Source organism: Halichoeres trimaculatus, unplaced genomic scaffold (genome assembly GCF_033239565.1).
Source record: "Halichoeres trimaculatus isolate MK-OKI-2021-1 unplaced genomic scaffold, fHalTri1.1 fHalTri1_scaffold_13, whole genome shotgun sequence".
NCBI classification, from domain to species: domain Eukaryota; kingdom Metazoa; phylum Chordata; class Actinopteri; order Labriformes; family Labridae; genus Halichoeres; species Halichoeres trimaculatus.
In genome coordinates, this window is record NW_027437191.1 from 3,916,969 (window position 1) to 3,942,037 (window position 25,069).

Below are 25,069 nucleotides of genomic sequence, written 5' to 3' on the forward strand. Positions count from 1 at the left end.
CTCTGGACTGGAGGTTAGTCCTTCTGGACCAGTCAGTGCATGTTTGTGCATTCCAGCATTTGAATACTAGTGCTTAAGAAAGGTGATCTTATCCGATCCTTTCCTTTGACTTAAACCAGGACAGGTCCCCGAACTATCGATCTGTGCCATCCCACTTTTGGCACCCCCCTGTAGTCCGTTGATCCCATGCAACAGCGAAAAAAAAAGAAAAGAAAAGAACAAAAGAAACAAAACTTGATTGTTCTGTGTAACAAAGAGCCACATGCCAATCACAAAGAAGACAAAATGCTGGATGTCTTCTATCACTCTTTGTTTACTGTGTCGTGGTTTTCTTCTTCGCTGGATTTATTTGTGGGGTACACTGTGTTGAGCTGCTACAGCATCACGCTACGACTTGGCTGACACCACTATCAGCATCCGGCTTACACACCGCCTAAGGGCATGGTAGGCTGTAGGAACACAAACAGGAGCAGGCTTTACCAATCCAACCCGTACCAAACTGTGCTGATCCCTACCAGACCGCTTGGTGGAAACAGAGTTTGGCTATTGGGACTTGGTTTTGTAATCAGAGGGTCATTGGTTTTAGTCCTGGCATGAACCAAAATTGAGAAGTGTACTGATAGCTGGAGAGGTGTTTAAGGTGTGTAATTTCATGAGCTCTATTAAGGAGTCTTTGAGCAAGGTGTCTGTTTTTTCCAACATTATATTTATATTTTTAACAAGCTTAATGCAAACACAACAATGCACGTAACACAACTATGTGCATAAAAACCAAACATCACTCAGGTACACAAACAAGGGTCATAAAGCATAATAATGATTTTTGTGTGTAAAAACTAACAAAAAAAAGAGGTAAAAGGAAGAAAAGAAAAAAATATATAGATAGATAGATCCATGTACATACACTTACACACACATATATATTTACATAAATACCCACATATGCATGCGCACACACATATTAGTGAATATACACATGTATTACATGTAAGGATATGATTGGAAGTTAAGTTATAACTCAAATTGTTGTTGGTGTTTTAAATCAAGATATTGACAAAAATTACAATGATAGTTATGCCTATACAAATATATATATATATATATATATATATATATATATATATATATATATATATATATATATATATATATATATATATATATATATGTATGTATGCATATTCAGAAATTAAGCAAATATATGTAATAAAATTAATAAACTGATAAAATAGAGAAAAAAAGGAAATACTTTAAATAAATAAATAAATATGTATAGGATAAAAAGATAGTTCCTGTATTTATCAGGTGTTTAAGCTGGGGAGTGATACAAAGATGTCTGTTAGATGAAATTGTAATTTTATCAGACTCAGCTGACCAATCATGTGTCAGCAGGCTTTGTTGTATGGAGAGCAAAAGCATGCAGGACGCTGTGATGTAGAATTATGATTTGACAGATGGAAAGATGAGGCCAACTCTTACCCAGAGTAACACTGAGGCAGCCTTGAAAATGACAATGAACTTAAGGGATGGGTACAGAAGTATGTACTTTTATAGCTAGCAACCAAATTCAGTCTGTGGTACCGAGAATCCAAGGCTACCATGGTTTGATACTGTGAGAGAGTGGAAGAGAAGACAATTTTCCAATCTGGACATGAACACAACGTTGCAAGTTTTTACATAGAGAATAATATGTTAAATTGAAAAACATTGTGATTTTATCATTAAACAAATTAATACCAAACAAACAATTGCCAGGTACTGCACATCAGTACCTTATTGTTTTAAATGTGAAAGGTACCCATCCCTGGCAAACCTGTGGTGAATCTGAGCTTTCCTGTCAAGCTGTGTTTGTTTCTGCCTGTAGGCTCTTGCTCTTATCCTAATGGAGGCTGTGGACCCTCTCGTCTGCTGGAGTGGTGGTCTCGATGGGAGATAGCCTGGGTCCCTGCCGGGCTCTCCTCGGCCACCCAGCAGACGAGCTCTCAGAAACCCAAAGGCATACAGACACGCTGGCTTATCAGGATGTTTAAACAGCGCGGCGTGGAGGGAGAAAGCGCAGTCTTAGACGGGATCTAGCCAATCTTTAACCTGCTGGAGAAAGCCCTTCAGTGTCATTATCAACATCCACAGGGGACTGTTTACTCTTAGTATCAGATACTGCAACCAGAGATGGCCTCTTTTCTGCTGCTGGAGTGTTATCTCTGATCAGAGCTCCATATGCAGGAAAAAAGCAGCTGAACATGATGAGTAAGCACTTGTAGACGCTGTTTCCTCCGGTCAGCATTCAAGACCCAGCGCTCTTAGCCTCCTCGCTGCTCTGTTTTCAATTATTGCCTTGAAAAGGTAAAGAGAGATCAGAGATAAAATCATCTCTTTTTCCCTTTTGGAAAAAAAAGCTCCTGTTTCAGCGGGCTGTGGCAGAGCGATTAATAGAGACTGACAGGGCTTTCATGTAGCTGAAATGGGGATACCCCGAGCCCCGGCCTTTCTCTTCAGGCCGCTCTAGAAGTGTTAAAACAAGGAAACTCAGATGCCTCTATCCTTTTTTATCCCAGACCTGTCACAGGAGGTGGTGGCCAATCTATTCACCCACAAAAAGGGAAATAAAGAAGAGGCAGAAAAAGTGAGATCTGAAATGGCAGGTGCCCAGGATGAGGATCATTGCTCATTTCCCGCCCGCGGCTCATGAAAAATGCATTTGGCTGTAATTTTATAGTCTGAATGCAGAGCTATTCACAGAAATACAGATTTTTATTCCGGATTGTGGCTTGGTTGCTGTTTTTCTTTTTTTTTTTTCGTGACCTGTTTTGTGTTTTCATCCGGTCACTAGGGATGGGTACCTGTCACATTTGAAACGATACAATACCAATACCCGGTACCTGGCAATTGGTACCGGTACTCTACGGTACCAGTTTTCTGTGTTTATGTGATAAAAATATCAATTATTCAATAATAAAGTGTAAAAAAAAATTGAATTTAACATATCTATTCTTCAATATATAACCTTGCATTGCTGTGTTCATGTCCAGCTTGGAAAATTCCCAACTCTTCCACTCTCTCACAGTCACAAGGATGTATTAGGTACCTAAACATGGTACCTTTTGGTCTTACATGAATCGATACCCGGTACTTTTGCCACAATTGGGTCGGTACCTTTAAAAGAACCTAATTCGGTACCCATCTCTACTAGTCACTTCTTTTGTCTTTTCAGTCAGAACAGACAGAGCCCAAAGTTTCACTCCTGGTAATTTTACATGTAGAGTATTTTCTCAATCTCTCCAGCTCTGCTGCTGTTGTCTGGATTGCAGGACAGGATCTGTTAGATTTCCTGTCGTTCAGACAGCAACACGCATCCCTGTAAGGCTCACGTTTGAATTCCCCTTCGAGGATAAACACACGTTTGATTTACAGCCATGAGTCACTCTGTTTTCTTTTCCATTCACGTTGAGTCTTTGTCGCTGTTTGCTCGTGGCTCTTTTCAGACCTGGGAATCCTTCAGGACCTTTGTGTGTGGATGCTTTTGGTTTAAGTGTGTAATTCTTTAATGACTTTCTCAGAACAGGCCTTGCTGAGTCTGTCCTGATTGCACATATCAGTCTGAGGTTTGTTTACTGTCTTGGTCAAAGGTAGGACATTGAAATGATCCGTATGCTCTCTCTCTTGCTGGCTTATCTCAGCTTGACTGAAGAATGTTTCCTCTTAGAGATAGGACCTGTTTCAAACAAGCCGGACCTCTTTTCTGACCCGAGGATCCGTCCAAATAAAACCTGCCTTGTTATTTTCCTTCAAAGACAGATGTTAAAGTCGGCTGATGCAGTTTCCTGGCTTGGCTTGGCGTGTGTGTGTGTGCGTGATGAAGCCTGAGGGGCAGGTTCATTCAAACACTGGCTGCTTTAGTTCACAATGGTTTGTTCTGTCATGCCCTGCTCATGGTGGGAATGTAGGTGTGAAGTGAAGACTCTTTCAGACTCTGTTTGCACAGGACTAATATCACCTGGAGACAGTCAGTGATTTGTAATGACGGCTGAGATCATCAGTGAGTGTCTGCCAGCCTGTGTGAACCGGGCTTAGCGGAGGTTTACTAAATAAAAACGGAGGATTTAGCTCTTGTGTGGACTTTCTGGTTCAGGGTGGATACAATTTAAATTGTTTGGATTCCAGTGGGGCTAAATGAGCTGATCCCCAAAAGAGTTTCAGCAGCACAAACGCATGTTGATCCTGAACTGATCAAACATTTGATTCTGAGTCCTGTATCTGCCAACCAATCCTCCTCCTTACCCAAAAACAGACACCCAGCCTGTAGCTGCAGGACATTGTGTTAACCTGTTTATGTCTTTTTGCAAAAAAAAAAAAAAAAGTGCTTGACTCCTCTTTCTGTCTTTCTTTTATTTTTTATTTTTATTTTTATTTTTTTATTTTATTTTTTAATTTAATTTTTTTTTTTTTTTTGGGGGGGGGGGGGGGGGGGGGGGGGGGGGGGGGGGGTAATATACCATGGAGAAAATGTGCAAACTGAAGGCTGACGTGCTTGTATCCAAGCCCCTCTCCTATTTACGTGCAAACACACAGTCTCATCCAGAAAAAAAACACTGATGCCTCGAAAAGGCCTAGGCCTGAAACATGACTGCTAAATCATTTTGCAAATTATCAAATGTGCAGAATTAAGATTTTTTTTTTCTCCTTGCTTCTCTCATACATGCATCTTAAATCAATGTGTCATACCAGGGAAAAAAAACCAAAACAAAAAAAACCAAAACAAAAAAAAAAAAAAAAAAAAAAAAACATTTCTTATGTTGCTGGTCATTTTGGCCTATATTGTGTAAATCCAATTAAAACATTAATAAAAGAAAGAAAGAAAGAAAGAAAGAAAGAAAGAAAGAAAGAAGCAAGGAATAAAGAAAGAAGAGAGAAAGAAAGAAAGAAATAGAGAAATAAAGAAACAAGGAATAAAGAAAAAAGATAGAAAGAAAGAAAGAACAAAGAAAAAAGAAAGAAAGAAAGAAAGAAAGAATAAAGAAACAAAAGAAGAAAGAGAAAGAAAGAAAGAAAAAAGAAATAAAGAAAGAAAGAAGGGAGAAAGAAAGAAAAAAGAAGGATAGAAAGGAAGAAGAGAGAAAGAAAAAAAGAAGAGAGAAAGTAAGAAGATAGAAATTACCAAATAAAGGAAGGAAGAAAGAAAGAAGATAGAAATACATAAAGAAAGAAAGAAAGAAAGAAAGAAAGAAAAAAGGTGCACTAAGATGCTTTCTCTAGAATGTTCCTGGTTGGCGAGCACATTAAACTGCCCTCTTTGGTGGACAGGTGTGCCAGAGAACCCTCAGCCCCTCAAAAAGTCGTATGTCACTTGTGATACTAACCATTTTATATTTCCATCTTGAGAGAGGCCCATGTCCTCTCTGTGGATGGTGGTCGCTGCATTGCTTGGTTTTCATTTGATGGAAAGACACCGGCAAACCTGTCCTCTGAATCCCCGTCATCGTGGGAAAGTAACAATATCAGAACCAGAATCATAATAGCCTTTTTTCACCAAATATGTTCAAGATTACAAGGCATCTGACTCCTGTTTGAACCACAGTCCCTCTGTACAATTATTGTGAATAAACATTTAATATTACAAAAAAAAAGAGCTTAAGGAGTAAAAGGAAAAAAAGAACTTTGCACTGAGGAGAGTAAAAAAAATGCACACATTTATAAGTTAAAATAGTGCACTGAATAAGATGTCAAAGAAATATGCAATTTGCAACAAGTAAATGAAAAAAATACATGTGTCCAAACATACATATGTTTTTAACTTTAATTTAATGGGTTACAAAGAAGGGATAAGAACACATTTTATTCAACCTAGAGGAAAATTCTATCTCTATTCTTTGTCACAAATTTCAGGAAATGACTTAGTTAATTGAGCATTACTTACTCTAAGAGTTTGAAATCACTCCTAAAACTGACATCAAAGTCTATAAAAATACCATTACCGTCTTTCTACTGCAGACTTCAAGGCTTAGTACTCATAAAATTCCTCCTCTGTGCTTTCCAACAAGGAACCGCAAGAAAAAGCAAAGATCTGCTGGAACAATTATGACTTTTTTTTTGGCTTTTCCTCAAAACTTTGTTGTAATTTTTATAATTTTGCCTCAAACAGTTATTTAAAGTCTTCGTCTAGAATCAGTTCAGCGAGTTTTCTTTGTTCCTGGCATGACATTGTTCTTTTCTTTCCCTCCCTCTGCAGCGTGCGGTCGTGGTTTCTACAAGTCTTCCTCCCAGGACCTTCAGTGCTCCCGCTGTCCCGCGCACAGCTTCAACGATCGCGAGGGCTCGTGGCGCTGCGACTGCGAGGACGGCTATTACCGAGCACTCTCTGACCCTCCGTCTGTGGCCTGCACAAGTAAGTGTGCCTCGCCGTTGCTACGTAAACACAGAGCAGATCACTTTCTGGGATCTGGATTTAAACAGGCGCGCATGTGAGGGGGAAAAAAACAGGCTTGTGACCTGTTCAACCAGTCTGCAGTGGTCTCAGGAAAGCCCCACATGTGTTCCCATAGCTGCACCCAGTATGTCATTATAATTATGTTTGCAGGATTGCATGTCTGTTTTCTGTCTTAGCTGGTTGTTAATGATGAGAGGGCCAATTTGCCATTTCCTGTCTAAAAGATTGCAATTACAGTCAGCGGCGGCGGCGGGCCAGGCAGCACCCGGCGTCTTCATCTGTCCTGGCCAGGGAAACGGTTCTGTGACAGCCACTGAGGGCTTGTTTACACAGACCAGGGGATTCAGAGAGAAGGGTGGGGCTCATTTGCTCCAAATCCCTTTTCAAACATGTTTACGTCAAGGTGCTGCCCGAGGTTTTACCTGCAGCTCCTGTGCACAGGAGGGGGTCTCGCCCCGGCAGTGTAAGCTGGTTTACGCCTGCCCAGTCTTTTCAGGTTTCTTCATTATTCTAAAGCTTAGACACATTTTCTTTTTTTACCCATCATACAGCTGGGTGGATGAATCCACAGCTCAGGTTTATTTTGGGGGCATTTTCTGCTGATCAGGTAGGCATTCTCTCAAGAATCTGCATGTCTGCTTCTCATCCTGTGCTTTTTTCCACCAAAGTAGGCCAAGTCAGCTGGTGAGATGCTGAAATTTTAATCCTATAGCTCTGCATTGGCTTGTCTTTGCATTAAACCAGAGCTTTAAAGGGAGGATTACTGCAGTCTGTAAATATCATATGAGAAATGATTCCTTGTCATTTATGGAGTCTTTACAGCAGCTTGTTGCGCAACACTCCTGTCTGCACCTGCCCCCTTAACTCTCCTCATATCTATCATCCTGTTATCCTGGCGCTGATGTGTTTATTTATGTTGCCAGCAGTGAGTTCGTCTGTCATAAATTTGGCACAAGCCTCCAAAGTTTGAACCTTATCTGAGATTCTTTAGCTCCACTTTTCCGGAGATGCTGCTGCTGTTTCTGGGCCTCTTATATAAGAGGAAATATATCATCAGGCAACATTTTTAATTAAAACAGAGGCCGAGATAGAGGCTCTCAAAAACATTCAACTTTTAGAAGAAAGTTATTCCTCTAAATATTAATGAGCCCCTGCTTTCCCACGGGTCCTATGTGTCCTCAGATATCAGCCCTCTCTTTGTAGCCCAGTTTGCTGCTGAATATCACTCACATTAGATAGTTTCTGACTGAAGACTAAACCGTTTGCTTTCCACTACTCCTACTCTGGATATTTGTTAGAACATTAAAGGAGAAATCCACAAAACAGTTTGTCAATGAAAGTTGCACCAAGAATGTGCAGCCCTGGCACGAGGTTCACTTTACAAAGCATAAGAAGTGACATGAAAACTTTATATCAAACATGGAACAAGAAGAAGAAGAAGAATCAATTACATAAAACAACCGTGTGTGTATCACACACATGTGAAACTGGAGGCAAAGCAGTATAGCAGGACAGTTGTGGAGGGAGGCGTGTGAGTCGTGTTCATGACGAGCAGAGAAGACAGTCAAAGTTAGAGGGTGTGCCTGTGGCATTGTGTCGTTCTGCTCCATGGAAGCATGTTAGATTTAGAGTGAGCTCTGATGATGGTGGGAAGAAAGTGGTGGCAGAGTTGGTTACATGCAAATGGCTTGTTATGCATATTAGGCAATGGCGTCGTTTGGCAACTTTTCATGACTTCTTGGACAGCCAGTAGCAACTTTCCTTACTGAGGAGTTGACATGTTGAAACCAGCAATCTTTCACCCAACTTCAATGATGTTTCAAATAGCAAATGATAACAAAAGAAAAAAACGTTTTTGTGGATTATTGGGGTTTATGACATGGGGCTCCAATTTCTTGGCGCAGCACAGGGGGCGCAAATCTGGCGCACCCTGTGCTGTGTTAATTTCGTGTGGCGCATCGCTGTGCGCTGCCAATTTGACAATTTGGTAGACTGTCTTCACAGAGATGGGTGTGGCGGCGCGCCAGGGGGAGTTGACCGCGCATCAGGGGGAGGTGTCGGCAGATTCATGTTGGGGCAGTGACAATTTCGTGCCAAAAACAGTGCAGAAAGTGCGCTGAAAGCTCGCCAGCTCCAACCTGGTCTAACCTCGGTGCAAAGTGGCTGTAATTTGGTGACAGGCACTATGTGCGCACACATCAACAAAGCCTCAGAGGCAGGTTTCCAGAGTGTCAAGCACATTTTAATGCTATAAACAATCACAGTAATCACTATTTAATGTCACTGTCTGAACCAGCATATACATTTATATCTAAATTAACTGTCCCGTCACATCTGATGTCAGATTAAAGCCGTTTGTCATAATGGAAAGTTAACCTGACGGCAGCTGGAAGTTTGATGCACATCTTACAATTAAACAATAAACAGCCTTAACATCTGATACTGAGTATATATCTGGCTTCTCTCATTTCATTTAATTCAAAGAAAAGAGGGAGAGAAAAGACAAAGAAAAAAAGAGAAAATAAGTGTATGTTACTCTGGATGTTCATATTCTACACATTCCAAAGATCGTATCACACCACTGTGTCACAATAGAATAGAATAGAAAATACTTTATTTATCCCCGAGGGGAAATTCAGGAGTCACCGCAGCATTTAAGAAAACAAAAGTAAGAAAGAGTATAGAAAGTGCAAAAAAAGTCCATAAGAAATTAGATGACGACATCCCGTCCACCACTCGTCCACCACTCTCCAGTCCAGCCAGTCTCCACCACCACAGGGTCCAGGACTGAGCCTCCCCAGCAGTCTGTTCAGTCTCTGTCTCCTGGATCCTGTCTGCTCACAGCAGGTGAAGCTCCTCCAATGTGGCGCCGGCGTCCGATGTCAGCTCCGTCAGCCATGTCCGTGAACAGCACGATGCCGCTGGGTTAGCACAGCTAGCTCGTCCATCCCCCGGGGCTAGATCCCACGTTCCCAACAACGATGGATGGAAGGACAGGTCCACGTCGTCACCTCCCAGCTCACATCCGAGAACCAGCACGTATTATAGTTAGGGGATGAACTTCTCATGTCTATGTATTTAATATAACTTAGTTTTAACTATTGTGTGAACTCTATTTTTATATTTATTATTCCAGGCAGTAAGGGGTTAAAAGCTGTATTTTGATGATCTACTGAAACAACCCTGAACCCTTTAGTACCTACAGACTTTTTAGGACCACAGTACAGATAAACAGAGCTCTAGTTTACAGGAATTCCCTTTTCACTCCGCAAACTCAGGCTAAAGAGATTTGTGAGGCCGACCAATGACCGCAAAGCACAAAACTCTGTCCGCGCAGCACAGAGGCGGCTCCACAGATCGTGTCCTAAAAGACAGGTCCATTACTCACTTCTCCAACCATCCTAATCTGAAGTTAAAGCTTCACTCTGACATCGCGCGCTGATCAAGGGCAGGAGAAAGTTCCCACTTCTTTGTCCTCTGGCTGTTCCCTTCTGGGTAATCACCTTGGCCGAGTCGCACAGTAATTACCGAAGTTGCCTAATGCGCACTTTCCATTATTCATTTTCATTAACTCGGGGTCTACACTTGATGACCCCATACCATTATATGTAAATATGTATTTTTAACTTGTATGAATAGCTTCGCCCTCCTCCTCATTCACCCAGCACAATTTCTACACGGCGCTCCGTGCGTGCATTTCCTCATTCATCGCCGGATTAAGTCGCTGTGACCAATAGTCACTGTGATTTCCTTTTTCAGGCCTTATCCGGACCAGGAGTGAATAGTAATTGAAAATGAATTTGCACAGCCTGAACAAATAGCTTGATTGACAGATTTTTTTAAATAGGGGTTTGTAAAGCTACCATATCGTAGGCCTTAGCAAAACAGAGAGATGGATCTCTGGCACACAGAGATTAAGAAAGTGTCTGTGAGGATTTTAGGGGGAATGAGATGAAGATGTAATGTAGGACATAAAAAGTTAAATCCGCTCTGAATAAAGATGAGAAGTTATAGCTTTAAATGTATACATGTGTAGAGAAAGGGGGAGGAAGAGGACGGACGGAAGGAAGGCTTTTGTTGGTCCAATGTTCTCCCATTCATATGCAAAGCTGAGAGGAAAATGAGATACATGTGCACGGCGATGGGGAGGCATTCCTCTAGAGGCGAGGCTGCACAGACTGGAGCTGCTGACAAGTCAGGGAGTGGGCATCAATCACGCAACAGCTGTGAGCAGAGCTGCTGCACGCGGGGAGCAGGGGGGGGGGGGTTGGAAAGGCCAGTTGTACGGAGTCGTCTCCTCCTCCCAGCCCCCGCGCGTGCGCCCCCCCCCTTAAAAATGTGCCACCTCAACAAGCAGACATCCATCAGAGGGTCTGTCCTGCCTGAGCTGCTCAGAGAGGAGAGGGGGTAAAGCTGCTTCCAGATTTCAGATCAATATCTGAAGATATTACCCAACATCCTGTGATTCTCCCGTCAGAGTGGAGTTGAACCTCCTGAGTCTGAGTCTCAGCTGCTTCTGGTTTCACAGGATGGGTTCTCACTTCGGTGCTGTCGGCACGTTGCTTTAACTTTCTGCTCTTTTGACTGGTCTTGAATACTTTTCTTTATGTAAAATTATTCCATGAATTTAAATTTAGAGTTTGACCCTTTTTGGGAAAGGTTGTTGTAGATTATATTTCATTGTCTGATCGGCTGCTGTGAGCTGGAAGAAACAGTGTTTTGTCTTTTTAATGTGCGCAGACACAGAGGGAAAGAAACAAATTTGAAAAATTGTAAGAAATGTGTTAGAGGTCATAGAAAAGAATGTAAAAAAAAAATTCCACAAAGTATTTTAATTTCTGAACTTTCATTACACCCCACGAAAAAAACCCAACTTCTGAATCCCATGGCGATGTTAAAGGGCGTTAAAGGGGACGTCATTTTGGCACTGTGGTTTTTAAACAGTTCACATTACCTCATTGTTGTATATTCTAAATATTGTTTGCGTTATAATGGAACTCTGTGCTTTGGTTTGTTCTGATACATCCCATAAAGTGGCTCTAAGGGTCTGAACCCCGGGTTCTTCTTGAAGAGTCTGTTGCAAAAAAGCTAATTTTATCTCTCGGAAAATTCAGTAAACAAAATGGCATGACTGCAGTTTTTAGATAGGGTTTAGTTCATCCTCTTGCTCATAGAGGTCTCTGCAGTGTTCAGCTTTTTAGAGTCATTTTCTCTTAAAGTCAGTAGTTTTTATGGCTTATTAGCCTGTGTCAAGATTTTTTATTTTTCTTAAAGATGCTATGAGGAGGATCTGTTTTGATAGCACTCCCTCGCCACCTTGTGGTGAGGGATCTCTGCACACTGTCGTAAATTACTTTTAGTGAGGCATGTGTTTGTTTTGGAATAAAGAGGCTATCGGATTGAAAAAAATGGTCTCTGTTCAAGTCAACTCTTTACTGGATACAACACTCTGAGGCAGGGCTTGACGTTAACATTTTTGCTCACCAGCCACTGTGGCTAGTGGTTTTCCAAAGTTACTGGCCACTCAGCATTTTCACTAGCCATAATTTAGTTGTTGGATAATTATGTTTAATATGATGAAAGCAGACAAAAACATGCTAAATGTCACTTTCGTAGTATGATTATACATTTTTTAAAAGTCATATCAATCAAAAGAAAAAAATGCGTCATGAAGACGAAAACAGCAGATAGGCTACAAGTCACACTGGACCACAAGTTTCATTTATTTAGAATGATTTGGGTTTTTTTTACAGTATTTCCAGAGCAAACTTTTTACATATAACTGTGATAAATGTTTATTAGGAGGTTTAAATATTGTTCCTACAGCTCCTCGTATCTGTGACCAGTTTCTCTTCTCTACGTGCGCTCCTCTCCTCTCCTCTCCTCTCCTCTCCTCTCCTCTCCTCTCCTCCTTCCCTCCCCTGCTCTAGGTGAGTTTTGTCAATGAGATGGTGCAGTGTGAGTTTAAATGAGCTCCATCCGATGAACGTCCTCCCTTTTAAAAAGTTACAGGAGCTTTGACGCTAGTTTGTGACTTAAACCCTGGAATCTGTTTACAATAGAGAGCCAAAAAGACATGAAAGACAAGAAATCACGTTATCAGGAGCTAAACACGGGGAGCTGTCAGGCTGTCCAAGACGGAGGCTCGAGACGAGCGCGTCCAGTGAGCAAACACTGTGTGCAGGCAGTACTCATGGGAGTTGTAGTGCCATAGTCTCATATTGCAATGGGTTTTGTATTTCAGATGCCGTTTCAGAAAACTACAATTAAATAATTCAACCCGCCAAAGTGTCTAGTAGGAGTGACGGTGTTACCCACCACAGCTGGAATTCACCCGCATTTGGCAGGTTGGCGGGTGTTAAATGTAAAGCCCTGCTCTGAGATAAGGTATTCATCAGTACAATCACGTAGTGCTACAGTTTGAAACGTGACATCAAGCAAACATTGTGGTAGCTGGCTAAATGTTGCGCTATTGGCAGCCCGGTGAGCTGATGTATCTATAGGCTAACATGACAACAAGTAAACATTGTCAGTTTGTAAGTACTTTAGTAGCTGTCCATACATAACGTTGACAGCCTGATGCTCTGAGACATGTCTGTAATGTGTAATGTTAGTGAATCCAGATCATGTCCAGCCAGCCATCTACCAAGCAGAGCTAACGTAACCTCACTCTTCATTTTCAAGTCTTGAAGATGAATGCTCAGGTGAATGTAGTCCACTGACAGGGACACGTCTGTAGTTTTATGAACAAATCAAACATCAAAAAGAAATAAGAAGTAAATAAGTTGAAATCATGTTTTTATTTCCTAAGAAGAAAAAAAAAACACTTCAGGAAGAAACAGAGGGTTGAAAACATCCATGATCTGCTCTCAGATTATTCTAAACAAGATTTGACAGCAGCTCATTCACTAACATCTAAGATGAATATGCACAGATGTGTGATAAGCTGATATTTGCTTTGTTGACAGATGTCAGCACATCAAAAAAAATAATATATGTCATGCACAGGTGTTGAAGATGGACTAAAACTCTGGTTGTTTTCATGTTCAAATGTGAAAGAAAATGTGGCAGTGAGCTTCACAGTCTGTTTACCGTCTCTCTGAAAGATCACAAACTGGTAGTTGTTAAGACGTGTTTCAGGAGTCAGGATTTTAGAGGAGAGACTACAAGCAACAAGTGAAATGATGAACTGCCCTGATTTTTGCGATCTGTGAACCTCCACGGATAAAAGCAGCCTACCCACAGTCCAACCATTCATAAAAAGCTCCTCCTCAAGCTCTCCTGCTCTTCTGCATGGCTTCCCTCGCAGGTTTTTTCTGCAGCCACATCATTAGAAGCTGGGTCACGGGGTCACAACACACATTTGTAGAGTGAGGATTACCTCATGGGTGATTTGAATAGCGCTCACCCCCGCTGCCCCTCTCCCCACTGCTCCCCAATTAGAGCCCAGTCAGCTAATAGGCTGTGGAGGGTTAAGGCAGCCCCCGGCACCCCTCAAGGCCGATAAGCGCCGGATTCTTCTCTCCTAAGCTCGGATTTACTCAGGTCTCACAACCATGCACGGAGTGGAGACGAGCTCCCGAGCATGACCTAAAAATTATCAGCTGCTGTGCTTTTTTTTCTTCTGTGTGGTCAATCATGAGCTGAAGTGGAGACTTCTGTGCAACGCAGGCTGTTTGTCACCACGCTCACACACTCACACACACTCTGCAGTTTGGCCTTATTCCTCAAACTCACACGTAAGGATGCAAACGTCACAGCAGACTCAGAAACTGTGCAGTCCCATAGTTACACACACATGCTCCCCTCACAGTGGCAGCAGCAGCAGAGGAAGCTAGCAAGTGATTGAGACATTTCAGGCTGTGGGGGCTCTGGCAGGCTAATCCGTGAAATGAAACTTGACTGGGAGGAGGGGTGAGGGGAGAGAACACGAGCAGATAAGACAGAGTGGGGGAGTGAGAGACAGAAAAAAAAAAGAAGTAGAAAGAAGAGTCAGAGCGACAGGCCCTTGAGCTATAAGGATGAGCAGACAGACGGACACACAGACAGCGGAGGGCCCAGGACGTGGTGCATATCTGCGCTGCAGGTGAAGCAGTGACAGACCAGTTTCACATTTCTGTGTCCAGACAGAACATATTCAGAGACACAAAGTGACGCCAAGGCAGGAGGAGAAGAAAGAGAAGAAGGGCTCAGAGTGCTTCAAACAAACCAGGTCATATTATGTGTCCTCGTGCTGTGGCAAAAATAAAAAAAGAGTGTGTACCTGTTAGAGGTGGACACACTTGAAAGCTTTGCAAAAGTCTCCGTGGCCTCATGCCCTCAGCTTCCTGCAGACTGGGTCTTTAGAGTGTCTTTGTAGTCTCCCTGTGACGAATCGTACGCTTTTGGTCGTCCTCAGAAACATTTGTGGCGACACTTTCTCACCTGTCACCTCCAGGTAGCCTCCTCAGCTCAACCCCAAATAATATCACACTCCCAGTAACTCCTTAAAATCAGCTTTGCAGGCATGAAACTGCTGCTTGTTGTTTTTATTCATTTATCTATTTATTTTATTGTGTTTTTCATGTAAAGTTTCTGTAAAATGCCCTTAAGGGCTGAGGAAGACGCTTTTAAACAAAACTGAGTTGAAGGTTGAACCATACTGTTGTTGATTTTTAGTTGTGGTTAGCTGGAGTTACATCATTTTAGCCAGGAAACAAAACATGAGAATTACATTTTTTTCTGGCACTAGGTGGCAGCACCTGTGGCCAAATAACTTGAAACGCACTAACTAAGGTTTTCTCTCCGGTCTACTTTCTTTCTTGTGTCGTGTGCTGCTTTTTTCTTAGACAAAAGAGTCAGCTAAATGAAACCGTAGAATTGTGAAAATCTTCTTCTTCTTCTTCTTCTTCTTCTTCTTCTTCTTCTTCTTCTTATTATTATTATTATTATTATTATTATTATTATTATTATTATTATTATTATTATCATTATTAACATTAACATTAGTAGTAGTAGTAGCAGCAGAAGTAGTTATAGATATATTCTATTAGATTTATTAAAATAAATCTTACTGCAGTTCTCTAATCAGTACTCTCCTAGTAAAGTTTACTGTTTGCTAGCTATCGCTAGCTGCAGCACCTGTTGCTTCATGTTTCAGTCATGCTATCCCCTGTGTTCTTCTTCTCCTTCTGTGTCATATATGTAGGCTTGTAGCGAAGTAAGTACTGTTTTTTCCTTCATCTATTTTTAAGTTACTTTTTGACTTTATTTAGAGAGCGACAGTGGATAGAGGAGGAAACAGGACAAGAGTTGGGAATGGCATGCAGGAAAGGCCACAGGGTGAATTCGAACCTGGGCCTCCCGCATGCGGGCAAACATAATGGAGGGCGACCTAGACCACTAGGTCAGCTGGCTTCAGTGCTGGTTCTTTTTATCAGATTATGTTGGGCTATCAGATTGATTGTTGTTATTTTTTTTATTAATTTATTTCCTTTATTTTCTTACAAACACATCTTAAAACCCATTCTTGTTCCTTGGCTTTTAGCCCAGCTGAGACCTTGCTGCTGTTTTAGTTCTTTTATGGTTTGTTTTTAGTGTTTTTTTTTTGGTAATTGTTTTAATAATAATGATGATGATAATAATAATAATAATAATAATAATAATAATAATAATAATAATAATAATAATAATAATAATAATAATAATAATAATAATAATTATTATTATTATTATTATTATTATTATTATTATTATTATTATTATTATTATTATTATTATTATTATTATGTTAGGAACAACAACCAAAAATATTTTAGTGCTTTTACTATTGTGTTTATTTTTTATTTTTTCTATTCTATTCTATTCTATTCTATTCTATTCTATTCTATTCTATTCTATTCTATTCTATTCTATTTATTTATTTATTTATTTATTTATTTATTTATTTATTTATTTATTTATTTATTTATTCGTTTGTTTGTTTGTTTGTTTGTTTATGCCTGCGCTGTCTTTCATGTACAGCACTTGTTTCAGCTGTGGTTGTTTTTGAAGTGCTTTATGAATAAAGTTGATTTGAGCTGAGTACTCCTGCAACCAGCTGATGTCAGTATAAGAAGGTGTGGTGAAAAGAAGAAGAAGACGGTGACAATGTTTTACTGTTGATTTATTTACCAACATATGTATCTTAATAACTATATCTATAGAGACAAAATGAGCTTTAAACTTGTTAAAAAATACATGTTAGATGTTGAGATGTTAATGTATAGTTTGCATTTCTGTTGGTGTCATATGACATTTATACCATTTTTTTAACCATTTAACAAATCAGTCCCATTAAACTGTCAAATGGTGAAACCACAACACTTGGCAAGTATTTAAAAACTCACCTTCTTGGAAGTTATTCCAGTGAACTGGTGCAAGAAGTTATTTGTAATTAAATATTATCTTAAAGTTCATTTAAAATATTTGATTTCGAAACTTGATAATATGTTTTGTTGTACTTACCGAGCAAGTATGCCGCAGAAAACAATGTTTTCTCTCTATTTTGGGACAGTTGGTTTAAAAACAAAAAAACAAAAACAAAACATTTTTACAGTGTAGTAAACAGAAAAATCCATATTCATAGTAACTTTTTTTTTACGCAGTATCATTTTTTTTTAATGGAGAAACATTGTTTACACCAACTGACATTTATCAGTTTAACGTCTTTCACCCATCTGCTTTCACAGCTCTGAACACGTCAGACTGTCTGTGAGGAAAAGTTACAAAACTCATCCAACTTAGCCCTGGTTCTGTGAGAGGAAAGGGAGTTTCAGAGTGTCGACGTTATACGTTCCGACATGCACTCCGTGTGGAGCATGCTGAGGTCTCGGGAGGAAGAAGACCCGAGCTAGCAGGGTAGCATGCAACAGAAAAACAAGACCAAAGACAAAGGTCACGTAGATCCAGAGAGGGCCTAATCTCATTTCCTTTTCTTTGAGAAATCAGCGCTTTGATCTGTAGCAGCTGAGACCACAATGAGAGTGGCACGAGCAGAATGAGATGTTATCAGTGTGGTTTACTGTGGCCGTGAACACGCAGGAATAAAGGAGCCCTGAGGTTCAGGCAGGAAGGTGGGAGCTGTGTGTGTGTGTGACTTTGTGTGATACGTGCGTGGGCGTCTTTGTGCACACCTTCCCCTCGTCCGTGAGGAAGATTGAGCGCGAGGGTCGAGTGTCAGCGCCAAGGCTGGAGTCGAGTGGCGCTATCAGCAGTCACTCGCCTCCACTTCACCTGCCACAGGTGGCTCTTTCATCTTTCCCCGTCCACAGTCTGTCTCTTATCTCCCCTGATAATCATGAATATGGATGTCTGAGCGCGCCGAGCCCCCCCTCCTGCTTTTAATGGGTGGAACAGGGAAAAACAACTAAGTGCTGTGTTAATGAGCTAGAATATTGTGATAGCTGTTTTGGCACGTTGCATATGCATGACCTGTTTTGTTGTGACAAATTTAATGAGTTGAGGGGTTCCTCCCAAAGATTACCTCCAAAGAAGAGTCCTTCTGAAAACAGAGGAGTTTAAATCTTGTCGAGAACAAAACAAGGATGTCCATAAACAAAGAATACAAGTCATATAATCTTTACTGCGATACGGGGAGTTTATTTATTCCAACATCTGGGCTGTAAAAACCAACAGTCTGGAATTTGAGAGATGAAAGCAGCAATTTGTTATTCATTGTTTTACGAGATGGGATAATCTCTCTGCCATTATAAGAACATTTACAGGCAAATGGTTTGTGGTCCTGTGTGCCTCTGAAGCTGGATGTTATTGTACGTCAGGAGGAATTGTAAGAGGCAGTTACAGAGTGGTGATAATCCAGCTTTAAATCTACTCCATAAATTCTGAGTGAGTCCCTCTTTGAGTCTTTTTTTGGAGGACATAAACTTTGAGTGTCCCGCTGTCTGTTTGATATACCTCCCTAAGAAAACTCTGCGTCTCCAGCTGCGATGGCTGTATATCTCCAGAGGACAGGAGGACGTGGAGAGTGGCTGTCTCGGGCTTCTGATTGCTGACTGCTAAGCATTTGTTCGACCGTGGAACCATGTCTCAATCATTTCCATAACAGCTGCAGATTTTATGCCGCTAACAATCGCTATGTAAACAAAGCCCTCAGTCCATCTGGATGAATCATCAGCTATTTTTGCACGCATGAGGACACTGTAAAAAAGCATCAGGTTGTTTTAGATTTGAATTTATGAGGCTGCCTCAAAGGGGAATCCCATGACTTGTAAACTTTGGCTCAATTTTGAGATATTTGGAAACCTAAGTGGCTCACACGAACTTAAGATTGAAGAACTGCTCAGCCATGTATCTTTAGCTGGCAGGGTTTTAGTATTGCTTTTGTCCATTCAGGCTCAAACTGGAAACATAACAGGAGAGATCCCTGCAGAGGGAGAGCTTTGTGTGAGGTCGGACAGACACACATACACGTCTCTTTGTAAATCATCCATTATCTTCACACACTGCTCAAGTATTGATGGAATATATCTTCCTATATTATTTTGCTCGTTTACTATCGTGACTTTAATTAGAGGTCGACCGATATTGGTTTTTTGGGGGCCGATGCCGATGCCGATGCCGATGCTTTCCAAATTTGGGCAGCCGATGCTGATATGCATAGCCGATTTTTCCAATTTGATATTCAGGCTGATTGTTAAATAAATATATATTTATCACATTTTTGTGAAACGCAGCAATTTCTGAGCAACTAAAAGAAATCTATTAAAACAAGTCGTGTCCAGTCCTCTGAACATTTATTCAGCTTTCAAAACAATGAAATATTTTGTCTGAGTAAACACACAATGTAACAAGCAGTAGTAAACATTCACACTCTCCTTAAATGTCAAAAAATAAATTTAAACTTATTCATATAATTTGAACAAAAGTATGTAATGTATCCAAGTGGTTCCACAAGTTTGAGGTGCTCATGTTTTTTGTGCCTGATCAAAAATTGCATAATTTAATGCAACGGATCAAAAATCGGCTTTTTAAAAGAAAATACGGCCGATGGCCGATAGAGACAAATGTCCAAATATTGGCCCGATATATCGGCCGGCTGATATATCGGTCTACCTCTAACTTTAACGACAGCCATTTTGTTTAAACCTCAGGCTGTTTTCCAAACCGCGTCTACATACTGCATGTAAACACACAAAAAATTGTTGGGTTATTTTTTCAACCCAACAGCTGGGTTTAGACTGTTGGTTAGTTTAATTGGGTTGTTTAGATTAAATTGGGTAATCTAAATACCCAGATTGCTGGGTAGTAGGCAGTTGAGTTATTAGCTGTTGGGTTGTAATTTTCATTAAATTGTGTTGGGCTATTTCGGACTCCCCAACATGTTGGGTTGACGCTCCCGCATGCTTGACCAACAGCTACCCCCAGTTTACTCCCACTCATTCAGGACGCTGGATGTGCAAGTCTTGTTATGGCCTAACTGCGATTCTCTTCTCGGGCTTCTATGTGCAGAACCGCCATCTAGCAGCGTCACATACTGAGAGACACCTTGAGTGACTCAGCTCTATATAAGCAAGGTTTGCTACGTGTGCACTATTCTTTCACCACAATGTTTAATTTATATTAATAAAATGTATATAAAGCTCACTGTAGTAGCTGTGTATGTTGGCAATCCTATTTCACGGGTGTTGGTGGCGTAGTTGGATAGTGTGCTTGGTCAGTGATTGGGAGATTGCAGGTTCAAGCCTACAACTGGGCAACATGCGTCCTTGGCAAGACACTTAAGTTGTTAAAGTGGTCCCACTGCTGTGTCAGTGGCTTGTAAATCCCCATGAAAGGGTGTGAATGTGCTGAAGTACTGATGGACAACTAATATAGAAACTCTAAACCATCAGTGAATGAATTTGAGAGTGAGTGGGTGTGAATGGGTAGGTGTAACCTGTGGTGTAAAGCAGCTTTGAGTAGTCAAAGACGAGAAAAAGCGTTATATAAGCTCAAGTACATTTACCATTTACATGGTATTTACATTTACAACCCAAATGGGTTGTTCAAATAACCCAACTGTTGGTTAAAGGAAACCAACCCAACTTGTTGGGTCAAAATAACCCAGCATGTGTTCTGTGCAATATTTAACCAGTGCTGGGTTAAAAAATAACCCATATTGGGTTGTTTTTAACCCAACATTTTTAAGAGTGAATGTAGTATGTAGTAGCCACTGGATACTGCCCACTGCTTTTGCATGTAGAATGTAGTCTGACTGTTCTGTTGGATCTGTTTTGTAAGACACTACTCTGGTTTTCAGTTTTGGAAAGCTGGCTGTGGCAGTGTTTGTAGGTTGAAATAAAGAAGGACACATTACTAAGTAATTTGTTACTGAGATAACAAGATTAAAAGTCAGGAAAAAAACAACAAAAAAAAAAAAACATGGCTGTTCTCATCATCTGTACAAAACAGTAGAATCATCATCTATAGTTTCAATGTTACACCAAAAGTTACATTATTTATTAAAACTCAATCTGTGAGAGGCTAACTTTTTATTATTGTACTAATTTATTTGTTTTATTATTATGTTGTATTGCCGACTTATTCCAGTAGATGGCGGTTATTCCCCTGAGTGCCACCCACATATACAAACAGCAATAGCACGGTGCATTGTGGGAAACAGTAGACTGCTCCGTTGCATACTGAGAAATTTCCCGGATCTATAGGACGTTTGGGAATTTTTGGCATACAGCAGATTTGAAACTTTTTGCATACTGTCTTCTACATACCGACTTTCAGCCAAATCAGTAGGTGCTGCTGGTGTAGTGGGCGGTTTGGAAAACAGCCTCAGTTCTTGTTGGTTAAATCTGGTGGCTTGTAAGAAAGTTCTGTTACTGTACTTATTACTTCCTGGGTGGATTCTCTACCCGAGGGTCTGGATTCCCAGAATGAGAAGTGTTTCAGTTTCTGTTTGTTTAAGTTGCCAATCAGCTATCAGCAATTTTTGGTAACACAATCCATCGCAACGACATCCAAAATCCGCAGATATCTGCATGAAGAGCAGCTAACAATCTGTTTAAGAACAAACATTTACACTCAGACACTAATCTTCTTGGTGCTGCCTGATGCTGTGTCAATAAAGACAAACAGTGTTTGAGTTAACTGGCTTCCTTGAATGCATCAGGAGAGAAAGATCCACTTTCATTAAACAGAGAAACATTGTAAGAGTAGTTTTCTCCTCCTCTTGAGGACAGACCTGACAGAGCTTGACTTCTGGCTTTTTGACTAATCAGTAGTATGTTGGTATTTCATCAGACTGAAAACCTGTCTCTTGTATATTAATATTTAAAAAAAGGGCTTATTCTGTTAAATAACCCATAGAGAAGCTTCTGTGTGTTTTATGTTGAACTAAAATCCACAGGTACTTGAAACAAACGAACAGAACGAGCAGGCGCTGTACAGCAGGGTTTGATGGACCGTGAAATGATCAAGTTTATGTTGCAGATGCAATCACAGCATGGAAAAGAAGTCTAGGCTTTAAGTAGTTTTAGTAACCACTGGCTATACTAAAAAACAGACAAGTTAGAAGAAGAGGCCTGTAAAGCCTGTCTTTGAACACTGCATGGTGAAGGTTTCCAAAGTCGTACGCATGAAGACCTTTCATGGGGTCTTGAAGGATGGACTGAGCTTCTTGTCCTCATAGATCCTTGTGGCTTCACCTTTGCAAGGTGTGAGCAAGTTGGTGTTGAATTGAGTTACTACATGTGACTAAATATTCCCATTTCTTTGATTTTACTTTGACAAAATGCTGTCAGACGCCATCGTTTCACTGGACCTGATGTCTGAAAGAGTTCTGACATTTTGAAGCCTGGTAACAGTGATCAGTCTTGGATTCACAGCGTGCAGGATGCCGTGGGTTGGAGGTCAGAGCGCTGGGTTATGTGGGTGTGCTCTCTCTGTAAAAATGAAGACATAAACACTGCATTGCATGAACTCTGACTGTGAAATGATTTCTCCTTTGAAACTCTGGGCTGCACTCTTTGATTTCACAGCCCTCTAACACTGACCTTGGTGCCTGACAGAGCAGACTTCCTCTCCGTGTACCTGTACTCCCTTTTTTCTGGGTCTGAGTCTTATTATAATTGAGTGTGAGTCTCTGGCTCCAGGGCTGGAGCTGGCATGTCCTGTGCTGTTTTTTTTTCCTCTTTCTCTCTGAGAACAGTGGAAGCACAGATCCAGTCAATGCACATTCTTGGCTGTCACTTTCCCTGGCACCCAGTTATTTAATTCTGGCTTCCTCTGTGTCCACCTCTGACAGGACCTCCCTCAGCGCCACAGAACCTGGTCTACAACATCAACCAGACCACCGTCAGCCTGGAGTGGGGCCCACCGGCCGACACTGGTGGCCGCAACGATGTCACCTACAGGGTTATATGCCGGCGTTGCAGCTGGGAACCCGAGGAGTGTGTACCCTGTGGGCCCAATGTGGGATACTCCCCGGCACAGTCAGGATTAGTGGACACTTACGTGACCATCATGGACCTGCTCGCCCACGCCAACTACACTTTTGAGGTGGAGGCTGTCAACGGAGTGTCAGACCTGAGCCGCACGCAGAGGCTGTTTGCTGCTGTTAGCATTGCTACAGGCCAAGCAGGTAAGAACACGAGGCGTCTCGTTCATAACATCGAGGGCATTGAGTGAGTGAGTGAGTGAGTGAGAGGGTGAGTGAGTGAAAACACTCGTTGATTCAGTCGCTGTGGAGGGAAATGTGAAGTTTGACAGCAGAGAAGTTATGGAAACAAATCACTCCTCCTGTCTCTGAGTGCGGCAAAGTGATTGATGTCAGTCTGAGGTCTGTGTGCCGATACAGAGCTGAGAGGTAATAACAGCTTAGGGAGGCGGGGGAAACTTTTTGCATGACTCTTCTTAGTGTTTGAAAACTACCACAGCACCTTAACACAACATGTGGAGTTGTTACATCAGTGCATATATTTCATTTTACTTTACGAAAGCCTGGGACAAACACACACACACGGCAACTTCTGTTCAGTATTTATAGAACGTGCTTAACAACAACATGACCAACACAGCCCTGCACAGACTGACAGATTTATTCACCAACAACCACAGTTCACACTCCCAAGACTGGAAAACTAAAGCCCTGTTTCCAGCAAGCGGTACGGTTTGGATCAGTACAGTTGGGTACAGGTTGGATTAGTAAAGCCTGATCCCATTTGTGTTATGACAGCAAACTCAGCCCCTTTTGGTATAAGTCTGTTGCTGATAGCTGCACCAGCTAAGCAATAGTGGTACGGCACTGAAGCGCGACAGTGTACCTTGCTAATAAATCCAACAAAGAAGAAAAACACAGTAAACAAAGGGCAACAATGGAAGATCCCATTCTTTCAACCTGTCAGTGGACTGCAGTGTATCAAGATCCACCTTCTTGGATTGGTTTGTTTGGAACCCCAACAGAAGGCAACCGTAGGGCATGATGGTAAGGCGTGGGAATTTGGGAACCTGTCCCAGTTTTAGGCTGTATTCAGACCAGAAAAGTCCTTTGGTCCACTTGTTTGGTCCGGACCAAAAGTGGACTTTATTTTTTTGGTTTGGTGCGGTTCGTATTCAGATTGTACTTTTTGTAAGTGGAATATATTCTGTAAACACATCCACGTGTGTGACATTCGGTGCTCTCATTGGACAGCACTGACAAAGGGCGGCACACAGAATACAGACCTGGAAATGGAGGTAAACATGTGTGTTTGTGCTCTTATTAGAGCTGCTAAATCATTTTCAGTTTCAAGAGCAGCTCCTTCAAAGAAGACTTAACAACACCGTTTACAATTTTGGAACAGCGAAGACGAATGCACGCAGCAAGGAGACGCTATGCTCTGCGTGTCCTGACCCACAACATGCTAGCAACGGCGTGGCTAAACAGAAGACGGAGGTTCAGACGGAAAGACGGTTAGGTTACGGTGGCTTTATAGGCCCAAAAGGCGCATGTATCCTGTAGTAATTTGGATGGACCTTGGTTTGTATTCAGAACCGCACCAGAGTTTGTTTGGAAGCGGACCGAGACCACCTCAAAAAGTGGGTCTCGGTCCGGTTGTTTGGTCCGCACCAGGGTTCGTTTGTGTCTATTCATACCTGCATGAAAAGTCCGCACCAGCGTGGGAAATGAACCCTGGTCCGTTTAAAGTGGACCAAACAGTCCAGGTCTGAATATGCCCTTAAATATGGTGGATGACAAATGGCTTTCAAGCTAAAAATTACTAGCTTTAGCATCCTGATGCATTGCTGTAGTGATGTCTATCTGCGGTTTACAGATAATCTGTAGAGTTGGTTCTCCATTTCTGACCTCTATAGTGTGACTTTGTCCCGTTGTCACCACGGCGGTGCTTGATGCACTTCCTCCTTCAATCAGTTTGCTTTCTCCACCGGCTGTTGGCGTGGCAACTATCTTCTCCTGAGCAGATCTGGGAAAGTAAAACTGTTTCAGTGACGTCACAGGAAAATGTCAGAATCAGCCCCAGAATCTGCTGGTTTAGCCTGTAACATGCTTGAGACTCCTTTTCCTCCGTCTGAAACATTTCTTCTGGTGGCGGAAAAAGCACAATACAATGTCAATGTCAAAAACAAAAGATGGGAGCCATTTCTGCTTCATTAAGTCTGATGCGTTTGATATCT

The 25,069-nt window shown here is 41.4% G+C and overlaps 1 protein-coding gene across 7 annotated transcripts in view; it reads left to right on the forward strand.

Annotated features, from left to right (window-relative positions):
* Nucleotides 1-25,069, forward strand: part of epha7 (eph receptor A7) — a 152,094-nt gene that overhangs the window by 31,092 nt on the left and 95,933 nt on the right. For all 7 annotated transcript variants that reach the window (XM_074685702.1, XM_074685707.1, XM_074685703.1 and 4 more), the window contains exons 4-5: nucleotides 6,227-6,382; nucleotides 22,701-23,036. In XM_074685702.1, the coding sequence (XP_074541803.1) occupies nucleotides 6,227-6,382; nucleotides 22,701-23,036 (492 nt within the window). The remainder of the gene's footprint in view (nucleotides 1-6,226; nucleotides 6,383-22,700; nucleotides 23,037-25,069) is intronic.